The sequence below is a fragment of the Salminus brasiliensis genome, chromosome 17, assembly GCF_030463535.1.
Source record: "Salminus brasiliensis chromosome 17, fSalBra1.hap2, whole genome shotgun sequence".
Classification (NCBI taxonomy): domain Eukaryota; kingdom Metazoa; phylum Chordata; class Actinopteri; order Characiformes; family Bryconidae; genus Salminus; species Salminus brasiliensis.
In genome coordinates this window covers 7,767,018-7,785,254 of record NC_132894.1, presented here as the reverse complement: position 1 = coordinate 7,785,254, position 18,237 = coordinate 7,767,018, and the positions used below count along the sequence as shown (strand labels likewise).

General features: G+C 41.9%; 1 protein-coding gene across 1 annotated transcript in view; it reads right to left on the bottom strand.

Annotated features, from left to right (window-relative positions):
• Positions 1–18,150, bottom strand: part of unc13a (unc-13 homolog A (C. elegans)) — a 45,514-nt gene extending 27,364 nt beyond the window's left edge. The window contains exons 1-11 of the mRNA XM_072661053.1: positions 17,767–18,150; positions 11,347–11,376; positions 11,152–11,251; positions 9,712–9,829; positions 8,385–8,508; positions 8,225–8,295; positions 7,871–7,925; positions 7,347–7,376; positions 6,479–6,674; positions 1,500–2,258; positions 678–771 (exon numbers count right to left, since the gene is read on the bottom strand). Of these exons, the coding sequence (XP_072517154.1) occupies positions 678–771; positions 1,500–2,258; positions 6,479–6,674; positions 7,347–7,376; positions 7,871–7,925; positions 8,225–8,295; positions 8,385–8,508; positions 9,712–9,829; positions 11,152–11,251; positions 11,347–11,376; positions 17,767–17,788 (1,599 nt within the window). The 5' untranslated portion in view covers positions 17,789–18,150. The remainder of the gene's footprint in view (positions 1–677; positions 772–1,499; positions 2,259–6,478; positions 6,675–7,346; positions 7,377–7,870; positions 7,926–8,224; positions 8,296–8,384; positions 8,509–9,711; positions 9,830–11,151; positions 11,252–11,346; positions 11,377–17,766) is intronic.
• Between the last annotated feature and the right edge of the window lie 87 nt (positions 18,151–18,237).

Below are 18,237 nucleotides of genomic sequence, written 5' to 3'. Positions count from 1 at the left end.
GACAGGACCCAGAAGGGGCCTAGAGACCTGCGCCTGCTGCTCTCATTGACGTCACAGCCAGCCATTGTGCATAATGAAAACGGATTCGTGCGCCAGTCGTAACTTTATCTATGATCTTCATTTGGCCATTACTGAAAATCTTGCTCCTAAGTTGATGGCAGCAGCTCCTCAGCAGGGAGTCCAGTTATCTCAGCCCACACAGAGACACACCCACCTTTCTGACAGCTCATCCAGTTTCGGCCAATCAGGAGAGAGCAAGACATGGCAATCGAAATGGCAATGACACAAAACTGAAAAGAAAAGAAAAACAACGATGGGGTGGATGACAAACAGAAAACGGGGTGAACTAAACCTTCAGAAAAAAACTGAACAACAATCAACTAAATAACAAATGATTTTGAAAACAACAACAGAAAGAATAATAGTAATGAAAAACAGGCAAACAAAGGAATGAAAACACAGAAAACCTCCAAACCTACTGTACCAAATGTTCATGTGGCAAATGTGAATGATGCACTAGCACTAGCTAGTTGCACTAGCTCTGCTGTTTCTGTACGTTCCCTTTGGTTGATCAACGTCAGCTACAGCAAATGGCATGAATTCCCGAGCTAATGGGTAAACAGAGAGCCGTTGAGGGAGTCAGCAAAAGTGTGGAGCTGGGCTACAGTTACACTCACCTCCTGCAGTTGAAGGCGCACCCTGTTGAAAAGCCGAAGCCAGTTAGCTTTAGCCCGCTCAGCAGGGTCCACCGGCTCCTCATGCCTTGCCACACTGAATAAAGAGAAATAAAGCATTTCATCATGTTCACATTATGCTTTTATTTATCTGCCTCTTTGAATGTGTAGCTCTTGGTCAAAGTCTAGGCCAAAGTTAGTTCTCAACCCTGGGCCTAGAGTACCCTTTCTAGGTTTTCAGGTCCGTTTTAGAAAAAAATCTCTAGTATGAAATCGGCCTTTTGCTTAAAGAAATATTAATAATAATAATAATAATAATAAATCCTTTCTATGTTTAGAGAAGAGAAAAACGCATCTTTACTGTATGTCTCGCTGTAAATCTGGGGTTGGCTGTGGTGGAAAATAATTTAAAAGGCAAGCTGTTACTCAGAATTCAAAATGCAGAAGTCAGTCTATCCATATCGGCTTCACTGGTTACCACCAGCATTCTATATTCAGCACAAACGTCTGCTTCTAACTTTTAAAGACTTTCATGGTCTAGCCCTTGCATACCTAACTGAGTTTACTCATCTCTACAGTCCCTCACACACCCTTCAATTATTTGGTACTGGATTTGTATTTCTGCCCTGCTCTAGAATTTCCTCACTGGCTGGCCGGTTGTTCAGTGCTACAGCTACCAAACTTTGGAAGTCTTTACCGCAAACTCTCTGTGACTGCTCCAGCTAGTTTTTACTATTTATAAGACATTGCATTTTTTTCTCTCTCAGTCTATAATAATATAGAATGCAAAAAAGTTGGTTTTCTTTTCTAAGTTATCATAATGACCTTTCTGGGGGAGCCTCTGTTTTCTCAGGAAGAGGTTCGGGTGGATGCTCAGTGATTGAAGGCTCAGTCGGAGGCTTTGGTTCCTCCGTGGGCTTTGGTGCAGGTGTGGGTGGCACTGTTGCAGGGACGAAGGGCTCCAGGTGGGAGTCCAGAGGTGGGCTGGGGGTTTTTCTGAAGTCTTCCAAGCTTTGTTGCTTTGTTACGGCCTCTACGTGAGGCTCCATAGGCTGGAATGGAGGCTGGGTCTGAGGGGGCTGCTGCTGTTGCTGCTGGTGCAGAGAGGCCTGCTTCTCCAGAGGCGGACGACTGCTGGGGGCCTCTGGGGCTAACGAGGGAGCAGCGCTGGTTGGGGTGGGGGTGTAGGGTGGCTCTTGGTCCTCACTGAGTGTACCATCCAGAGGATACTCTTCATCCTCTTCATAGACCATCCCCTCTTCCTCTTCCTCATAAGCATAATCCCCTTCCTCCTGCTCGTACATCTCTCCGTCTTCGTCCTCGTACAGCGCGCCTTCCTCTCCGCCATCTTTGATGTAGCTGCCCTCGTCACTATAGACGCCCTGAGGCTCGTCCGGGTCCCAGCCGGGTGAGTCTTTGCCGTAGCTGACTGAAGAGTGGCAGGAGTGATAGGAGTCGTTCTCGTCGTAGAACTCTCCAGATCCGCGAAAACTCTCGCCGTCTTCAGGGCCGAACTCCTCGCTCAGCTGGGAGCTGCCGCGGCTCAGCTCGCCCGACGAGGCGTAGCGGCTGGAGCCCGTGGGACTGCGGAAAGAGAGAGGAGTCAGACGCAAGCAGGAGAAGAGCAACGGGGGAAGCAAAACTAGGACAGGTGCTGTTAAGGTTCATTAGGATAAGAGTCAGAGTGTGCGGGGAAAGAAGTGGGAGCACTGAGCACAACGAGGTAAGAGGTACAGGTGTATGTTAAAGGTATGGTCTATATGTGTTTGTGAGTGAATAAGTGTGTGTGTATGTGTGTGTGTAGACAGACAGTGTGGAAGGCCAGTATAACGGCAAAAGATGTTCAAGTAATTACTACTAATTAGGTAATACTGATTAGAGCTGAAGAAAGCAGATGGCACAACTCAGATACAGCATATAAACAAAGGAGCAGTCTCTACCACTGTGGGAACCCAAAAGACAAAAGCAGCATAGAACCCAAGGAACAGACAGCAGTACTAACAAATCCGTCCACTTAAAAGTGAGTGAAAGTGAGAGAGAGAAAGAGAGAGAGAGAGAGACAGAGAAAGACTCATTTTTACTTCATTTCATTATGGACCATCAGGTTCAATAAAGTTTAAAAGACAAGATAAGTAGCTAGAATGTTTAACAGGCAGTGAGCCATTGAAAGAAAAGTGTCAGAGTGGCAGACAGGAGAAGACATGAGTAGCATACACACCACTCACCCAGACACACGACACAGACACACACCTATCAAGCCTCCTCTGAAGTTAAGCTGAACTCAACTATTTATCTCTGACAACTTCTATCCCTCTCTCTCTCTCACTGCCTTACACATACACATACACACAAACCATTCCCTCTGTAGCTGTGTCTCAAATCGAGGACTTTTAGTGCATGTACTGTGCCCATGCTGGGGAGAGCAACGGGACGTAGTGCTCATACACAACTGTTAGAAATGTCACTAAAGGTGGGTAATATGGTATAAATACAATGTCATAGTGTTTCAAAAAATACTCTATACTGTTTACACCCAATTACTGATACAGTAAATGTCCAAATATTTGTGGACACCCCTTCTAATGCATTAATTCAGCTACTTTAGTTTGCACCCACTGCTGTTGAGTTGCACACAGATGTGCAAATGCACACATACACACACACACACAGCTTGTCTAGTCCCTGTAGAGAAATAATGCCAATAGAACAGGATTTTGTGGAGCACATAAACATGAACCCATTGGAGCTTTCCTAATGCCAGGTGTGAGCCACAGATGTATAAAGCCCCCCAGCATTGAGCTGTGGAGCAGTGGAACTGTGTTCCCTGGAATGATGGTTGGTGTTCCATCCAATACTTTTGGAATGAGTTGGGAAGTTGGGGATGAGGTGGGGTGGCTCTTATTTGCTATCAAATCCTCACAGCAATGCTCCAAAATCTAGTAGAAAGCCTTATTCTTTGGACAGTAAAGACAGTTACTATAACAAAAGCAGGATACACTCTTTTTAATATTCCTGATCTCAGAAGAAACAATGAATGAACAGGTGTCCCAATACTATTGTCCATATATTGTATGTTACAATATTTATGTTTTAGATATCTAATAAATTGACACGGACAAGGATAATCAGTCTACAGAAGATTTTATTTACCACAATTAACCAGGACTGATTATGGTCTATTTACAGAAAACATGTAGTTGGTCAGGTAGTGATGATATCCATAACAGGCTCAGAAAAGCATACTGAGATGCAATTGATCATTATATCTGTGAGTCACCACACACCAAGCCTGACGCGTTTTCCCTTTTGTGCTCTATAAACGAGGCTAAAACTCAACAGCACTCATGAATTTCCATTTTCCCCTTTTCCTCAGCTCTCTGTCTGCTTTTGCTCTCTTTATTTTACCTCCTCCACATGAGTGATCATTAGCGGGTCTTTGTGGACATGAACAGACTATGGTGCACCTAGACACACTTACAAAATGTCTGTATAAAGTCACTGTAAAGTTCTCACCATCATTCCCCACCTTTCAAATCTGTTCTGTCATATATTTTCTTTTACCTCTGCATGTTTGTAGTAATATAAGCTTTTGTGTTCTGCTATGAACAAAATGAGCTGTAAAATTCTGAAAATAGAGAATCTTCAACTGAGAAATATATGCAGCGTCATAGTCCCTCAGTTTCTGACTCTGTGTTGAAAGACATTGTTAATATACTTGTTAATATACTTTGTGTTATACATTGTTAATATACTTTTTTTTGTTTTCAAAAAGTGCATGATCAGCAAACAATTTTACATGCACTTGAAGTGCATAATTATTATTGGTTGTACAGCAGAATAATTAGCTGAATAATTAATTGAATAATTGATTAATGGACATTTCCTCATTAGGTGAGGTGAGACATGAGATCTTTAGATGTAAAATGTGAACAAAAATGTATCCATGGACGCAAGGAGAAGCTGCTCTGTGCTAGATTCCTTTGCTAATTTACTCAACGTTTCTCAGAAGTGTTTTACAAACATAATTCACTTGAATTTAGCTACATGACTACTGTACATGGGTACTGTAATTGAATATTTAATTATGAAATTACAGTTTAATAGTATTGCTAAACAGAAGTAATTACTCTTAATTTGCAAATGTTTAAGTCAATTACTGCTTGGTAATTTGTCATTTTCATCTAATGAAAAACATCCGTATTAAGGCAATACCGCCCTAGAAAAATTTAGAATACAGTGTGAGTATAGTGTACAGTGTTCGAATTGAGACACAGGGCCTATTTCTCACCAAACAGATCTAGCATCCCTCTTCTCTCACAGAACCTCATAATTACCAACACAGAACAAAGAACACAGACAAGACCACTGAATCCAGAGGAGATCACGCAGCAAAGCATGTCCCCTTCTGCCACGGTCCAATCCATCCACGCAGCCCTGCCAGCTGCCAGCTCCAGGCACAGGCTTTCCAACAGCTATGTAATTACTGTTGCTGAAGTTAGACACACAGAATCATACAGTGGCCCTCTAACTCTGTCAGGCGTTGGACAAGCAAATAGCAGCCTACCAGCAGAAAACACACACCACACTCCTTAAATTCGCAACTCAAACACACTGAGCTGACCTGACATGGCACTAAAGTTGGACTTCACAGCACAACAGGTAGCGGCAACAACCCAAAAGAGACATTCAAGGGCCAGGCACCACAGCATGTGTCACAACAGCATCATCAAATACACAGCAGTCACGGTACAGCATTAAAATAGAGAGCGAGAAAAAGAGGTACAGATATAAATATATATATATATATTAATATAAATGTAGAGAACGCATGTAAAAGATAAGGGGGTTTGTGCGCATGCATGCAAGCACAGCGAGGACCACAGGACCAGACATGTCCAATTCCACGACATTATCACAGCGGGACGGAATCACAGGCTGGAGCAGAAGGAGGAGGAGGAAGAGGAGGGTGGAGGTGAAAGGAGCTACAGAGACCCACCTATCGGAGAGAGAGTGCCTACTGTCTAAGGAGTACTGGCGGCTGGTCCGCCTGCTTGAGCCGGAGGCCGAATCGAGATCACTGCGGCCGTTGGTGGCGGAGTCTAAACTATCATAGCGTCTGGGAGGAGGGAAGGGGAGGGGACAAGGCAGGAAGAGGAGGAGCATAAGTTACGACTTCTTTGCATCAGGCTTTGAAAGGACAGCCATGGTGAACTCAACGTGGCCCAATGTAGCTGGTTGGTTCACCAGGCTGCATAAAGACTCTTTATACAAGCTGTCTGATAAATACAGCACAAATACAGTGTGTAGCCATTCATTCATGGATTAAAAAGACGTTACAAGGTGTCGTATAAACAACCTCTTGGTGAGTGTGCCTGGCAAAGGGGGTATGGAGTCTTTATGTGCTAATGCATCCCACCATGCAATGCAAAACAGTTTGGGGAACACCTGCTTTGAATGATAACATGGACAGGAAGCTGATGCTCCTGTTGGAGAGGCTGAGAGGGGGAGGGGTGCAAAACGAGCATTTATGAGAGAGCGCTGGCTCGTACGTGCCTCCGATAATCGAGTCAAGGGGGCGCCAGTGAGCACCCATGGTGTGTATACAATGACTGCTCATCCATGGGCTTGTATACAGGGACCAACGAATACTGTGAGGAAGTTGACAAGGATTTTGGTGAATTCACAGTTGCACATAAGTTATCCACTGAAAGAGATCTAGGATATGGAATTACAATCTACAGTCCTGCAGAGCAAGGTAGTCTGAAAAAAGAAATGACATGTAAAAAAGTTTAAATGCTGCTTACCTCATGGCCCTCTGATTATCGTAGTCATAGTCCTGCATGTCGTCATAGCGGGAGGTGTGGTGCATGTGTCGAATGGGGTACTGGTGCATGGAGGCATTGGGCTGGGATGTGGTGTAATAGGGAGGAGGGATGCTGTTGCTTGTCTCGCTGCGGTAATCACTGTCTCTGTCATCTACAGCGCTGTCTGGATCTTCATCTGGAGAGATACATGTAATAGTTAAGTCTATTACAGTGCACAAGGAGGTTTAGTATATCCTGCAATGCTGGACCAGAGCAACAGCTGTTTGGCTACAGGCTTAAAGTACTGTTTCAGTCTCCAATAAACCTCTGAAATTGCGGCATCATTCTGTTGATCCTGTCATGCTTATACAAGGACACTGCAGGGCTGAGGAGTTTTTCTCTATGGAGTTTTTCTTCAATATTGTGTCCAATATGATATTTTTGCAGTACGTACATACCAATAAAACTCCTAAAAGTCTGTAAAAAGAAAACTACCATCAAAACTCCCATATGACTGCAAAAAAACTGCATGAATATTTAGCTCAGTCAAGAGGATGCAGCATTGCTTACACTAACATAAACCTTAACTGTGACCTTGTCACAAAACTCAATGTTTGAAGTATGCTACAGAATGTCTAGTAAAGCCAGATGAGTTTTTTGGAAACAAGTGCTGGGATGCATGACTTCAGAGGCCTGTTGTGTATTGAGTAAGATTGGGATGCTAGCTTTTAGGTAAACATTTTAATGATAACTGGAATATATAGTACTGCATGACAACCTGGGTCTATACATAAAATCCATGTGTTCCTACAAGCTCAAAAACAACAACAACAACAACAACAACAACAAAAAACACAAAGTTGCTTACTTTGTTGGTCCCCCCATAGGCTCCAGTTACCTACAAGAGAAATGAGGAAATCAGCTGCAGACAACACAGTCAATTATGAAAATAATGCAAGCCACTCCATGGCCGCGAAAGAGCAGGTGATTCATAAATCTAGGCAGTGAATCTATGCCAGACGTGACACGGGTGTAAAACTGGACATTAGCAGAGGGGGAGAGTGACCTTGCTGCTGCAGGCTAACTGTGATCAGGGCACAATGTTAGCATCAAATCATAATCAAAGACTGTCTACTGTCTAGCCACAGATGTCAGTCCAGCCTCCTGTTTACTCCTTTTAACTGCTTAGGCTTCAAATATTACTGCATGATGTCTATCCTGGGCCCTTTGTGCAACCATATGCTCATAACATATTCTGTTCACAACAAAACACTTATGATATAGACCCTCTGATAGCTTGTATATCCTGAGATGATGTTTAGTGCTTCCCACCTGTCAGGGGGCTTGGCTATTAATCTTGTGAAATGGGTGTCTGTGTGTGTGTATACTCACAGCACTGTGTTGATGGCACTGGAAGTGGTCTCTCGTGCTCCTCCTGGTAGGCGTACTGTAGCAACAATAAACAGTACATACATAAAATAAAAGACTAATAAATGAAGTACTGCAAGATATGTTTTAATATTATAATAATATTATATAATATTATATATAGTGTTTAAAATTTATGTCAGTGGAACAGTGCCAGACAGTGCAGTTCAGAGATCCACTGGGATGAGAAGAAAGTTAAAAAAGCCACAGTTCACTCAGGTTGTCTGAGGGACAGACTTGCTCAATTAAAAACTGCTCTGCCCTTCTGGCTCAGTGCCGTAGTGCTGAAACTCAAAAGGCTAGAATGAGAAAACTCACATCTTGGTCCCTCATGGCATTCAGCTGCTCCAGTTTCTTGGCCCAGTAGCGAGCCTCCTCCTCTGGAATGTCTAAAACCAAGTAGTTTTTGGTTACATGAAGCAGTTTTAGTGCATGTCACCTAACCAGCACAAAACACACACATTTATTGTAAGCTTACCTAAAGGTAGCTCAAAGCGGGTGTCCAGGAGCACACGGTGGAACGTTGGGTCTTTGGTGCCACAAATCTCATTTTCTGCCATGATGACCTGTGAGTCTAAAGTCAGCCATTGCCCTGGTCCTTCCTGTTATACAGAAAATCAAGATTACTACATATGGTCACTGGCAATGGTGGGTAGTAATGCTAAACATCTACTTGTTGCATTTTCTTAAAGGTTCCTAAGAATGATTTATGGACATTTTGATGTAAGTAGCAAGTATGTGACTTTGGTTGGGGCGAAAATGCTCAGATACGATGTTACAAGCCTGTATGCAACCTTGGTATTTTGTCTCAGAATGAAAGTAACACTGATTTTGCTTTTAGTGATGGCTTGTTTCTAGGGAAAAAAGAATTGGCACTGGCAACAGTTCACAGAACCCACATAATATAACATTGCCCAGACTCACTTCCCCGGGTTTGGCTTTCTTGGGTCGTACCACAAAATAAATTAGCCGGTGCATTTTCTTCTGATGTGCGTTTAGCTTCAGTTTGATTCAACTGAGACAGTTAGTTTTCAGAGGAGTGAAAGATGAACAGAAGGGATGGCAAAATCCGGCCCGCTAGCGTTAGATTTTAGCCTAGTGTGGAACTCGGTTGCTTTTCTTGCTTTCACATCGTCACATGCAGAGTTAGACGCAACCCATATTCCCATAACTAGCAGAGTCTGGAGGTGTTCTCCAGTATCAACAACACCACATAACCACATAAGACTTACATAACAGTTTTTGCGATCACATTTTAGGATTGTTGGATACTTCTTTACGCATCTTGCAGTCTACTTTTGGGCTGAACATGCTAGGACGGCCTCACATGGCCATGTTGGCAGTTGCTTCATTTGTAATTGCATGTGTTATATTGCAGACAGTGAAACAGCTGATTACTAATTGTTCTGATATCTTTTTAAAACCCCTTCCCAGACTCACTGGTATGTACAAACCTTTTATGAATGTTTCATTGATCTCCAGTAATTTCTTATTCCACACCTCTTATCATTATGAGATCAAAAGTTACATGGTTTGTTGCTGCTGGTCATTAAACCAATCAACGTCACTATTTAATTCCACTCTAACACCAAGCAAGGCTGGTCTGACGCTCATTCTGAAATGTATGTGTTAGAGCAGGGAACGTTAAAATGTATGCAGGGTTAAAAAACCATTGATCTATGCTTAAAAAAACTATTATTTGCTGTTCTGAAATGCCAGTTGGACAGATTCTGCATGTGTCTGCCTACAGAGAGGTTGAGCAGTACTACAGTCTGTTGGGGGTACAGAGGCCATCTGCACCATACCTCATTGGACTGACGAATGCTGCGCAAAGGGATCCACAGGGTGCCCACCATGGTGTCCCAGATCAGGCCTTTGTTCCAAACCTCCACCGTCAGTCCCAGATCCAGCCTGTTAATCTCACTGGGGTGAGAGAGAAAAAGAAATAGAGACATTCACAACATGGCCACAAGAAAAACATATTGCATGACACAGTAAATGTCAGGATTTGCCACAACAGCTTTATATAAGTGATGTAACCATGACCTGCCTGTTCAAATGGCATTTTACCCCAGAAGTAACATTATTAGGCTGTCTTGAGATCTAATATGTCACAAATATAAGCCCCTTGTTACATTAGATTTGAGTGTTTTAGTTGAGGAACACAAATGGGAATACAAATGATCATACACAGACACAAGCCAAACCCTAGGGCTGGGTCAATGCCACCGGTACTGGCATCTCCGCTTAGCACTCTGTTCCACTCCACAGGAGGGCGGTCTCTTTGCTCCAGCTAATCCTAATAATAGCCTCAGCTTTGATATCAAAACCAGGCATTTTGTGCCTGAGATCAAGTTGCTAATCTTGGAAAGGGCGGTGGGTGATAGTGCTGCAGTAGACAATGGACACTGATAGCACACAGGACATAGGACTGTTTGAATAAGGTGGCTTAAAGAGCAATGGAGCGCAAAGCACTACAGATCAAGGTGGTCAAATTTAGAAAAGCAAGGCTTTGGAATTGTTGCAGACAGGGAAGAGCAATGTGATGATGTAGAGTCATGTGAAAAAATAGGACACCCCATGGAAACTTTTTTTCCTCCTTGCACATCTCCCATGAAAATCCTACTTGTGCAGTCCCTATCTGATGGCAGATAAGTACTGTGGCAAGAGCTACCTGTAGGTCTAATGATCATATTTTAGGATTGTTGGAGACTTCTTTACGCATCTTGTGGTCTTCTCTAGAGCTTAGCTTGCTAGGATGGCCAAATCTGATGTTGGTGGTTGTTTTGTTATATTACCTCCATCAATACTGTTCAAATAGAAAATCAAATGTATCTTTAGAAAGGGCTTCTGTAATTTCCCTTGCACTGTCTCTTAAGATTAAATGTACTTTACTTTTTATCACATATTTTGGCTGTAACCACCCCCCCCCCCCCCCCCCCCACTCCCAATTGAATCCAGTGCCAGGCATCATCTATGGACTCTGGGGCAAAGTCTTCAGAGAACTGTGTGCCTGACGCTACCCAGGGAGTTCCAACTGTTGCCTGAGAAAATAACAACAATTCCCACTTACAGCAGCTAAACTGAACACTAGTCAACCGTGCTGACTCCCAACACTGCTATGAAAGGTTTAATGTAAGATTCTAAGAAGGAGGATCAGTGAAGAAAGGCCTATTACTTACACATGCTGAAAATACATAATAAATACATAGAATCTCTCATTCTTCTAAAAGAGGAAGACTTACAACATGAAGTCTTGTTCCCAACATGGCTGACTGCCTCGCACTGCAATGGTGGTGCTCTTCACATTCTGCACCTTAAGTGTCACATAGGTGTTGAATTTCTCTGTAAAGAAAGACATGATGAGTTGAGCATATGAGCTACAAGCAAGAACTATAATCTAGAGGAAAAATGGAAGAAAACTCAGATCTGTGACCCACCTTGTGGTCCATCTAGCTTGGCTTTTTTCACTGTAACAAAGAGGGAGAGAGAAAAAAAAATGGAGGGCTCAGAAGAATAAATAAAATGAAAACATATGAATCGACACATGTTCTGTATTATAATCAGTAATGTAATATATACATCATAATAATCTTTGATAAGAACATTATTACATCCAGAGGTGTGTAGAAATTAGTCAAATTTACTAGGTTATATTTAATAGGCCCATATCCTGCATGTTCATGTAGTTTTGTTTTTCCCCAAAGTCCACATATGATTTTTGTGTGGGTTTGTGCACGAAATATTGTCATAACTAATTTTTACACAACCAACATTTACATTTCCAACCTCTTTTTATCCTGTAAAATTACACATGCTGTGAAATATGTAAATGTTTCTCTGTTCTATGTGGCTGTCCTGTATTGGTCCTAATTAGCGATGTTTGTTCCAATCCAGTGGATCGGGAATGTGGCTGATCCAGGCATATTTTAACAGATTGGGTATTGGCTGTTTTAATTCCCATCCAGTTCTGAGTCTTTGTTTTAACTTTGTTCTGAGCAGCATCAAGATGCCATTTACGGACATTATTCCCAGTCGGCAGTAGGACTGCACAATAATGCAATAAGAAAATTCACCCTGTTCTCATATATCTACCATCATTCAACATCATTCACTTTACTTTAATCTTCAATACACAGAGTGCCTTATTCATTTCGTGACATGTTGGATCATTGGCTTCTCCTTAAATCTAATGATAGTTTTTGTATTTTGTAATATTGCAATATACATTGCAAAGAAAAACGGCTGCACCCTAGCCGGCAGCAGCAAGGACGTTTTCTTTTGCGGTGGGAGAACTGCATGCCTTTCTTTGTTTTTAAACCAGCACTAAAGAGCACATTCAGAACAGAGTGGAGGCTAACACTAATGCTAATACACAAACGCTATAGAAACCCAAACACAGCACATTCACCCAGTCCAGAGTGTGAACCACTATACACACACACACACACACACACACACACAAATTGATTCAAAATGGTCAAGGATGTGAGTCAGACTGGACTATAAGATATTAAACCCACTATAAAACAGTCATTTTAGGAAATGTCTATATATTAAATACTAAACTAAATCAACCAGTCCAGAATGTCTCATTATAGAAACCGCTACTAAAAATAAAGAGATTTCACTTCAGTATTAATCAGCTGCTCATCTTATCTGAACTGTATTATTCATTCAAACACACAGATCGGATCCGAATGTATCAGACAATACTCATCAAGAGACTCCGAATACCTTGATCAGAACATCCCAAGCCCTAATTCAAAAAGTAGTTTGGGTAACACTACTATACCTTCAACATGAATGGGAGGAGCTAACCTGTAAGCTAACTGATAAATGTGATGGTTTTTGTGACATAATAAATATACTAAATTTAAAACAGTCTGGTTTACTTAAATGTGGCCTACATGGGCTAAAGGGTAAAAGGGCCATGACATTTTGAATGATGTTTAGCCCTTTAATGCCAAATCATAATAGCATTATTTTACAGGAACTACACCCTGAGCATACGTTCAGGCTACTCTGCTCACCTCTGACTGCTTCTCCATTGAGAACTATTTGAAAATAGGTGTACATGTAAGAGGTTTTATACAGAATTGAAAGAAGTCCTCTGAGAAGGAGACAGAAAAACTGCTGTCACTTGTGCTTTGGGGATCTTGGAAGAAGCGACTTTTTTAAGCTACCTTGACGTCAGCGTGCTCATTCATAATTCATGGAAGCACATGCAATGTGGATGGCAAGCTTCGGTGTGCAGGCGGCATTAAAATTCAAAGCTCTCTTCTTAAATCCCTTGCCCACTCTTCACTTTAAAATTCAGAAGGGAAAAAGGCTGAGCTGTCTCTTTTTAATCTTTTGGGTTCTCTTACTTAAATATCTGCAAAGCAGGCTATACAAGATAGCCTGATGACTAGCACATGTGCATGATAGCTGGCATGGCTGTTTTTGGCTATGCATTCTCCATGTTGGCAGTTCTGTCAGAGATATCAAGAAATCATGCTTTTCATGGCATTAGGCAGAAGTGGATAATAACTGGTACCATGTACATCAGTCCATGTATATCATGTATATTTTGATGCACTGTACATTCATTCAGAAGGAACCTACCTTAGGTCATTTTTACAATTCATTCAAACAATTAACCTTAATTTAATCTTGGGAGTACATCGAGGGAGGTCCTGATTTACAATGTAGCTGATCAACAATTACAAATCAATGATGGTAGATAATCATAAATGCTGTGGTTCCATTCCCTTCCATTCTACAGAAATGAAGCCAAAATCCACCAAAGTTGTCAAATTTACAAGTCTTTGTGCAAAATAGAGCTGGGCAATATGACGATGTTTTATCATATTGTGATCCATTTTGTTATTGTGATGCTCAATATTCTTTTCTAAGCATATTGAGGATATTGTTAGTGCTTAATAAACACTGATCAACTGCACCTTTCATTACAAACAGTGTAATTAGGCTGGTTTAATTAGATGAAGAGCAGCAGATGTTGAATATAAATCACTGCATTTAGATTGGGAGAGTATCTGAATAGTAGTTTTTAAGAATCTGTTGCTACTGATGTGTTTAGCCTGTGATTACATGTATTGTGATAAATATTGTGTATTGTGATAAATCTCTTTAAATATTGTGATATTGTATTTTTACCATATCGCCCAGCTCTAGCGCAAAATAGAGAACAGAGGCAGAGCCAGATTTGCCTACTCAGTTGGTATACCCACCCCTTCATTGAGTTTAAAGTGAGCCCAGTGGAAATTAGACACTAGAGATTGAAAGATTAGAGTTTAGAGGAGATATATGTGATGGAAAATTGGTGTTTTTTTCATTGAAACATATGGGGACGGGCATAGCTACAAATAATGCCACTGCAAGCAGTGTTGGTAGATCTGTGGTTGCTACACATTTGAGGGACGTGCTGTCCATGTTTTCTACAATCATTCTTGCAAACCAAAGAACAAAAATGAAAAAATACTTATGTAACAAAAGTAGCTAAAAGGAGAAATTTTAATAGAAAACAATTTAAAAGAGTAACACTTACATTACTTTTACATAACTTTGTACAGTACATTTTTTAAAACTTTTTTATTACTTAGTAAAAGTAATAAAATATCACAAAAACAATAAGTGAAATGATATGAGACTTTAACACAAAGCAAAAAAGCAAAACAAAAAACAAGCTAATAATATTAATGTTAATCTAAATGATTAAACCAAATTAAGACGTAATTAAAACCAACCGAAATTGTGTTTAACAGTTGCAGGCTGAGTGGAGGTGGTTACAGATTAAAACTTTAAAATCATGGTTGGTAAAAGAACACTGAAGAATGCTTTGCTGTTGCTCATCCCACTAAACTTTGAGATTCAGCTTTTTATTGTAGACCAAAAGTATCTCAAAAACAACAGAACGCCACCTTCAGTTCCATGTTGGATAGATACTAGATGTGCTAAGAAGCTCCAATATGATCTACAGGGACCTCAGCATTTTAGAAAGAGGTTTTTGGACCTGCTATTTTTTTTTCTACTCCTACTTGACTCATTATTCGTGCTTGTGCTTAGGCTCCTTCCTACCTCTGGCATTAGAACCATTGTATAACCAGTGATTAGACATTAAGCACCGTAATCTCTGATTCAACTCTTTAGGCTTGAAGAAAGTCACTTAAAGAACCGTCGTTCATCATGACAGGCTCCAGATCCTCCTCATCCTCCAGGGACCCCCCGCCCGCCCCTCCACGTGGCTTCCGTGCACGTGCACTCCCTCTCCGTGTCTTCCGCTCGCGCTCCAGTTAATCTGTGGGCGCCGCCGCTAAAAATAACACACAAGCTTCAGCGGGGCAGAGATGGGGAGGGGGCAGAGGGAGCTCCCATTAAAACACACCTTCAGCACAAACCCCAAAACTGACTGTACAGGGTTGAACAAACAGCCCCTCAAGGGAGAGGGGAGGAGAAATCACCAGCTAATGAGAGGAATATTATAAATTATAATCATGAGAGGTTTTCTATGAGCCCGCTCTGAGCCAAAAACCAGTCCTCTGCTATTCTGAATCATTGTGACTTGCAGGACAGCTGACCATGCTGACAACTACAGGGCGAAATAACAAGATGTGGCTTAATGTTGTTAAATAATCCAGTTCGGATCAGATTAGTATATCAGAGGGACGCCTCTAATAAAACACTTACACGTCTCCTCCGTTTTCCTTCTACTATTATTTTCCCAGTGTGTAGAGAGGTGTAGAAAGGCCGGAGATCAAGTTCAGCCACTCCAGATTTAGTAAATGGTAGAGACACTATGGGAATGCACCTGGATATGCGCACTACTACCTGATAAATCACGTCGATGTGTATCCAGAAAGAAGGTGTTAGCCCACCAGAACATTGGCATATTAAATTCTAGGCATACCCCTCTCTGGAGCTCTACTGGAGGGATGGAACAACAATCTTCAGAAGAAAGTGTTTGTTCCCTCAAGATATTCACCAGATTGGTGTTGTGATGATGGTGGTGGACAGTGCTGTCTATCCAATAAGCCCTTGTGCCCTGGAAATGGAGGTATTGTCATCCAGTATTGGAGCACTTGCTCAATTGAGGCTCAGGTGTTTTGTGACAATGCCTGTTGTGAAAAGCGCTATACAAATACGTTTGAACTGAACTGAACCAATCCTATTAGGATGACTCTGTATTGATTTGGAGTGACCCTTCCCCCTAAGGGGATGTATGGACCCAAACCCAAAATTGCCCCCTACAGCTTTACAGTTCCACCGAACCCTTTTAGCGTTTGGGTGAAACACCCAGGCCTGTCCTGTTTTCTTGGTATGCACCACAAATGCATTCTCCCACTTTTAGAGAATACACTAGATAAGGTTTTTGTTCCCAAATCTATGTAGACGAGAGTACACCAGAGCTTTTACACCACTGAACTCTCAAATGCCCTTTCTTCTGTGTAATGAGAGGTTTACGCACAGCAGCTCAACTATAATATCTCTTATCTGCTTATGCTGATACAGTCTTGCTGTGTCCTGCATTTACTGTTTTCCCCAAACATCTACATGCAGAAGTCACTTTTTTCCTAATGAAAGTCCTAATTCCAATCCAGATCCTGGAAAATACGAAATCAGAAAAATTCTATACAGCCCAAGAACGAAAAGTGAAATGGTTACGAAAGAACATGCAAGACCATCCAATGGACCACTCAAGTCTAACTGTGCATCTGTCCAGGTTATTAAAGCAACTGCCAAGAATCTATCCAAGCTCTCTGACACACACCCACACACCCACTGTCGTTCTTGGACGTTAGCGGTGGAAGCTGTGCCCGCTTCATTCCAGATTGGTGGCAGACAAGTCATGGGCATGAAGCAGCGATGTGGGTGCGCATGCATATGTAATACAAGGTGCAAGGAATTCTCAGCAGCACTCTTACCATCTCTGTGTGTGAAAGCTGGGCAATTAAGGTGGGCAAGGGATGACCCACTTACATAAACTTTCAGGCCATACGTAGACTGAACACCAGCAGCCAAAGCCAGAACCAAACTCAACTGCTTAGGACAAAATGAAACGTCAAAAGTCAAATGTGGCAAAGATGATGCTGATTTCACCAGAGCCTGTGGCAGCAGTTTCATTTTCACCCACCTCTTAGACTAAGCAGTCATATCTGGTCACACATTTGTGATACTGGCCACTTTCATGAAAAACAAAAACCCCACTGGTTTCCAGTCTCATGTAGCTTTAGATTTTGAGCCTTTTTGAGAAAACCAGGCTGTATTTATGTAAATTTTCTACCATATATAAAATATGCTATAAATTTAATTTCATTATTTTTTTTTAAAGTATTTAAATATTACTGTAGGTTTAATAAACTGAGTAAATCTGTGCTTTTTAAAAAGCATATGCTGTGTTATTCGCTATGTCCAAAATGGGCAGCATCGTGGGAACACGCCCCTGCGACTATAAAGCCACTAAAACAGAGAGATATGACTCGTTTTCCCTCTGCTGATCACCTACCATCTTCTCCTAAAGTTTTTAGACAAAAAAATAAAGATTATAATAAAAATCAATGACTATAAACCCAGGAAAGTGCCTCTTAATTGGTCGTGGTTCCCCACAGCAGGGCTTAAATCCAATTTACCATTAAAATAACAACACACCGAGTCCGTTCAGCCCTACATTAGCTGATTAGCTAGATATCTAACTACATTTTAGTAAATTAGCTATCTACATTTACGTCTTCTCAACATTTATAGCACTAAAACACGAAACGACAGCACACAGGGGTCGCCCCAGAAATGACAGCCAGCAGCTGGTGCTCAAATCCAGGCTCACACATCTCCCCTCAGCGCCCGTGAAAACGCTCACTTACCTCCAACACACAGCAGTGACATCTCTGTCTGCGGTTATAAGCTGCTGCCCGCCGTTTACCTTCGTCCCCGTGTGTCTCCAGGTGTAAGAGTGAGGCTGGTTGTATTGTTACCGTTACGGTTTATGAGAGGAGTGATGAGTGATGCTGGGGACCACCCTCCTGGCTTTCTGTCGGAATAAGCCCTACATGCACACACATACACCTGTAATAACAGAGAGAATTGATTTTCCTTGCAGCTTAAATGGCGCTGGTTCGGAGCTATAAGCTATACGCGTCTGTTCTCCGTCTATAAACTGGCTTAATCGTACAGTCTTATCGTCCTCTGCTTTGCCGACGCTCGGCCATCTTGTTCAGCGCGGCCGTTACGAGTGGGGCGAACGTTACTACCGTGACGTCACTGGCGAAAAAATCCGGGCGCGAGCGGTGCCGCGATCACGTGACCTCCCTCTGCGCGTTACTAAAACCTGTACC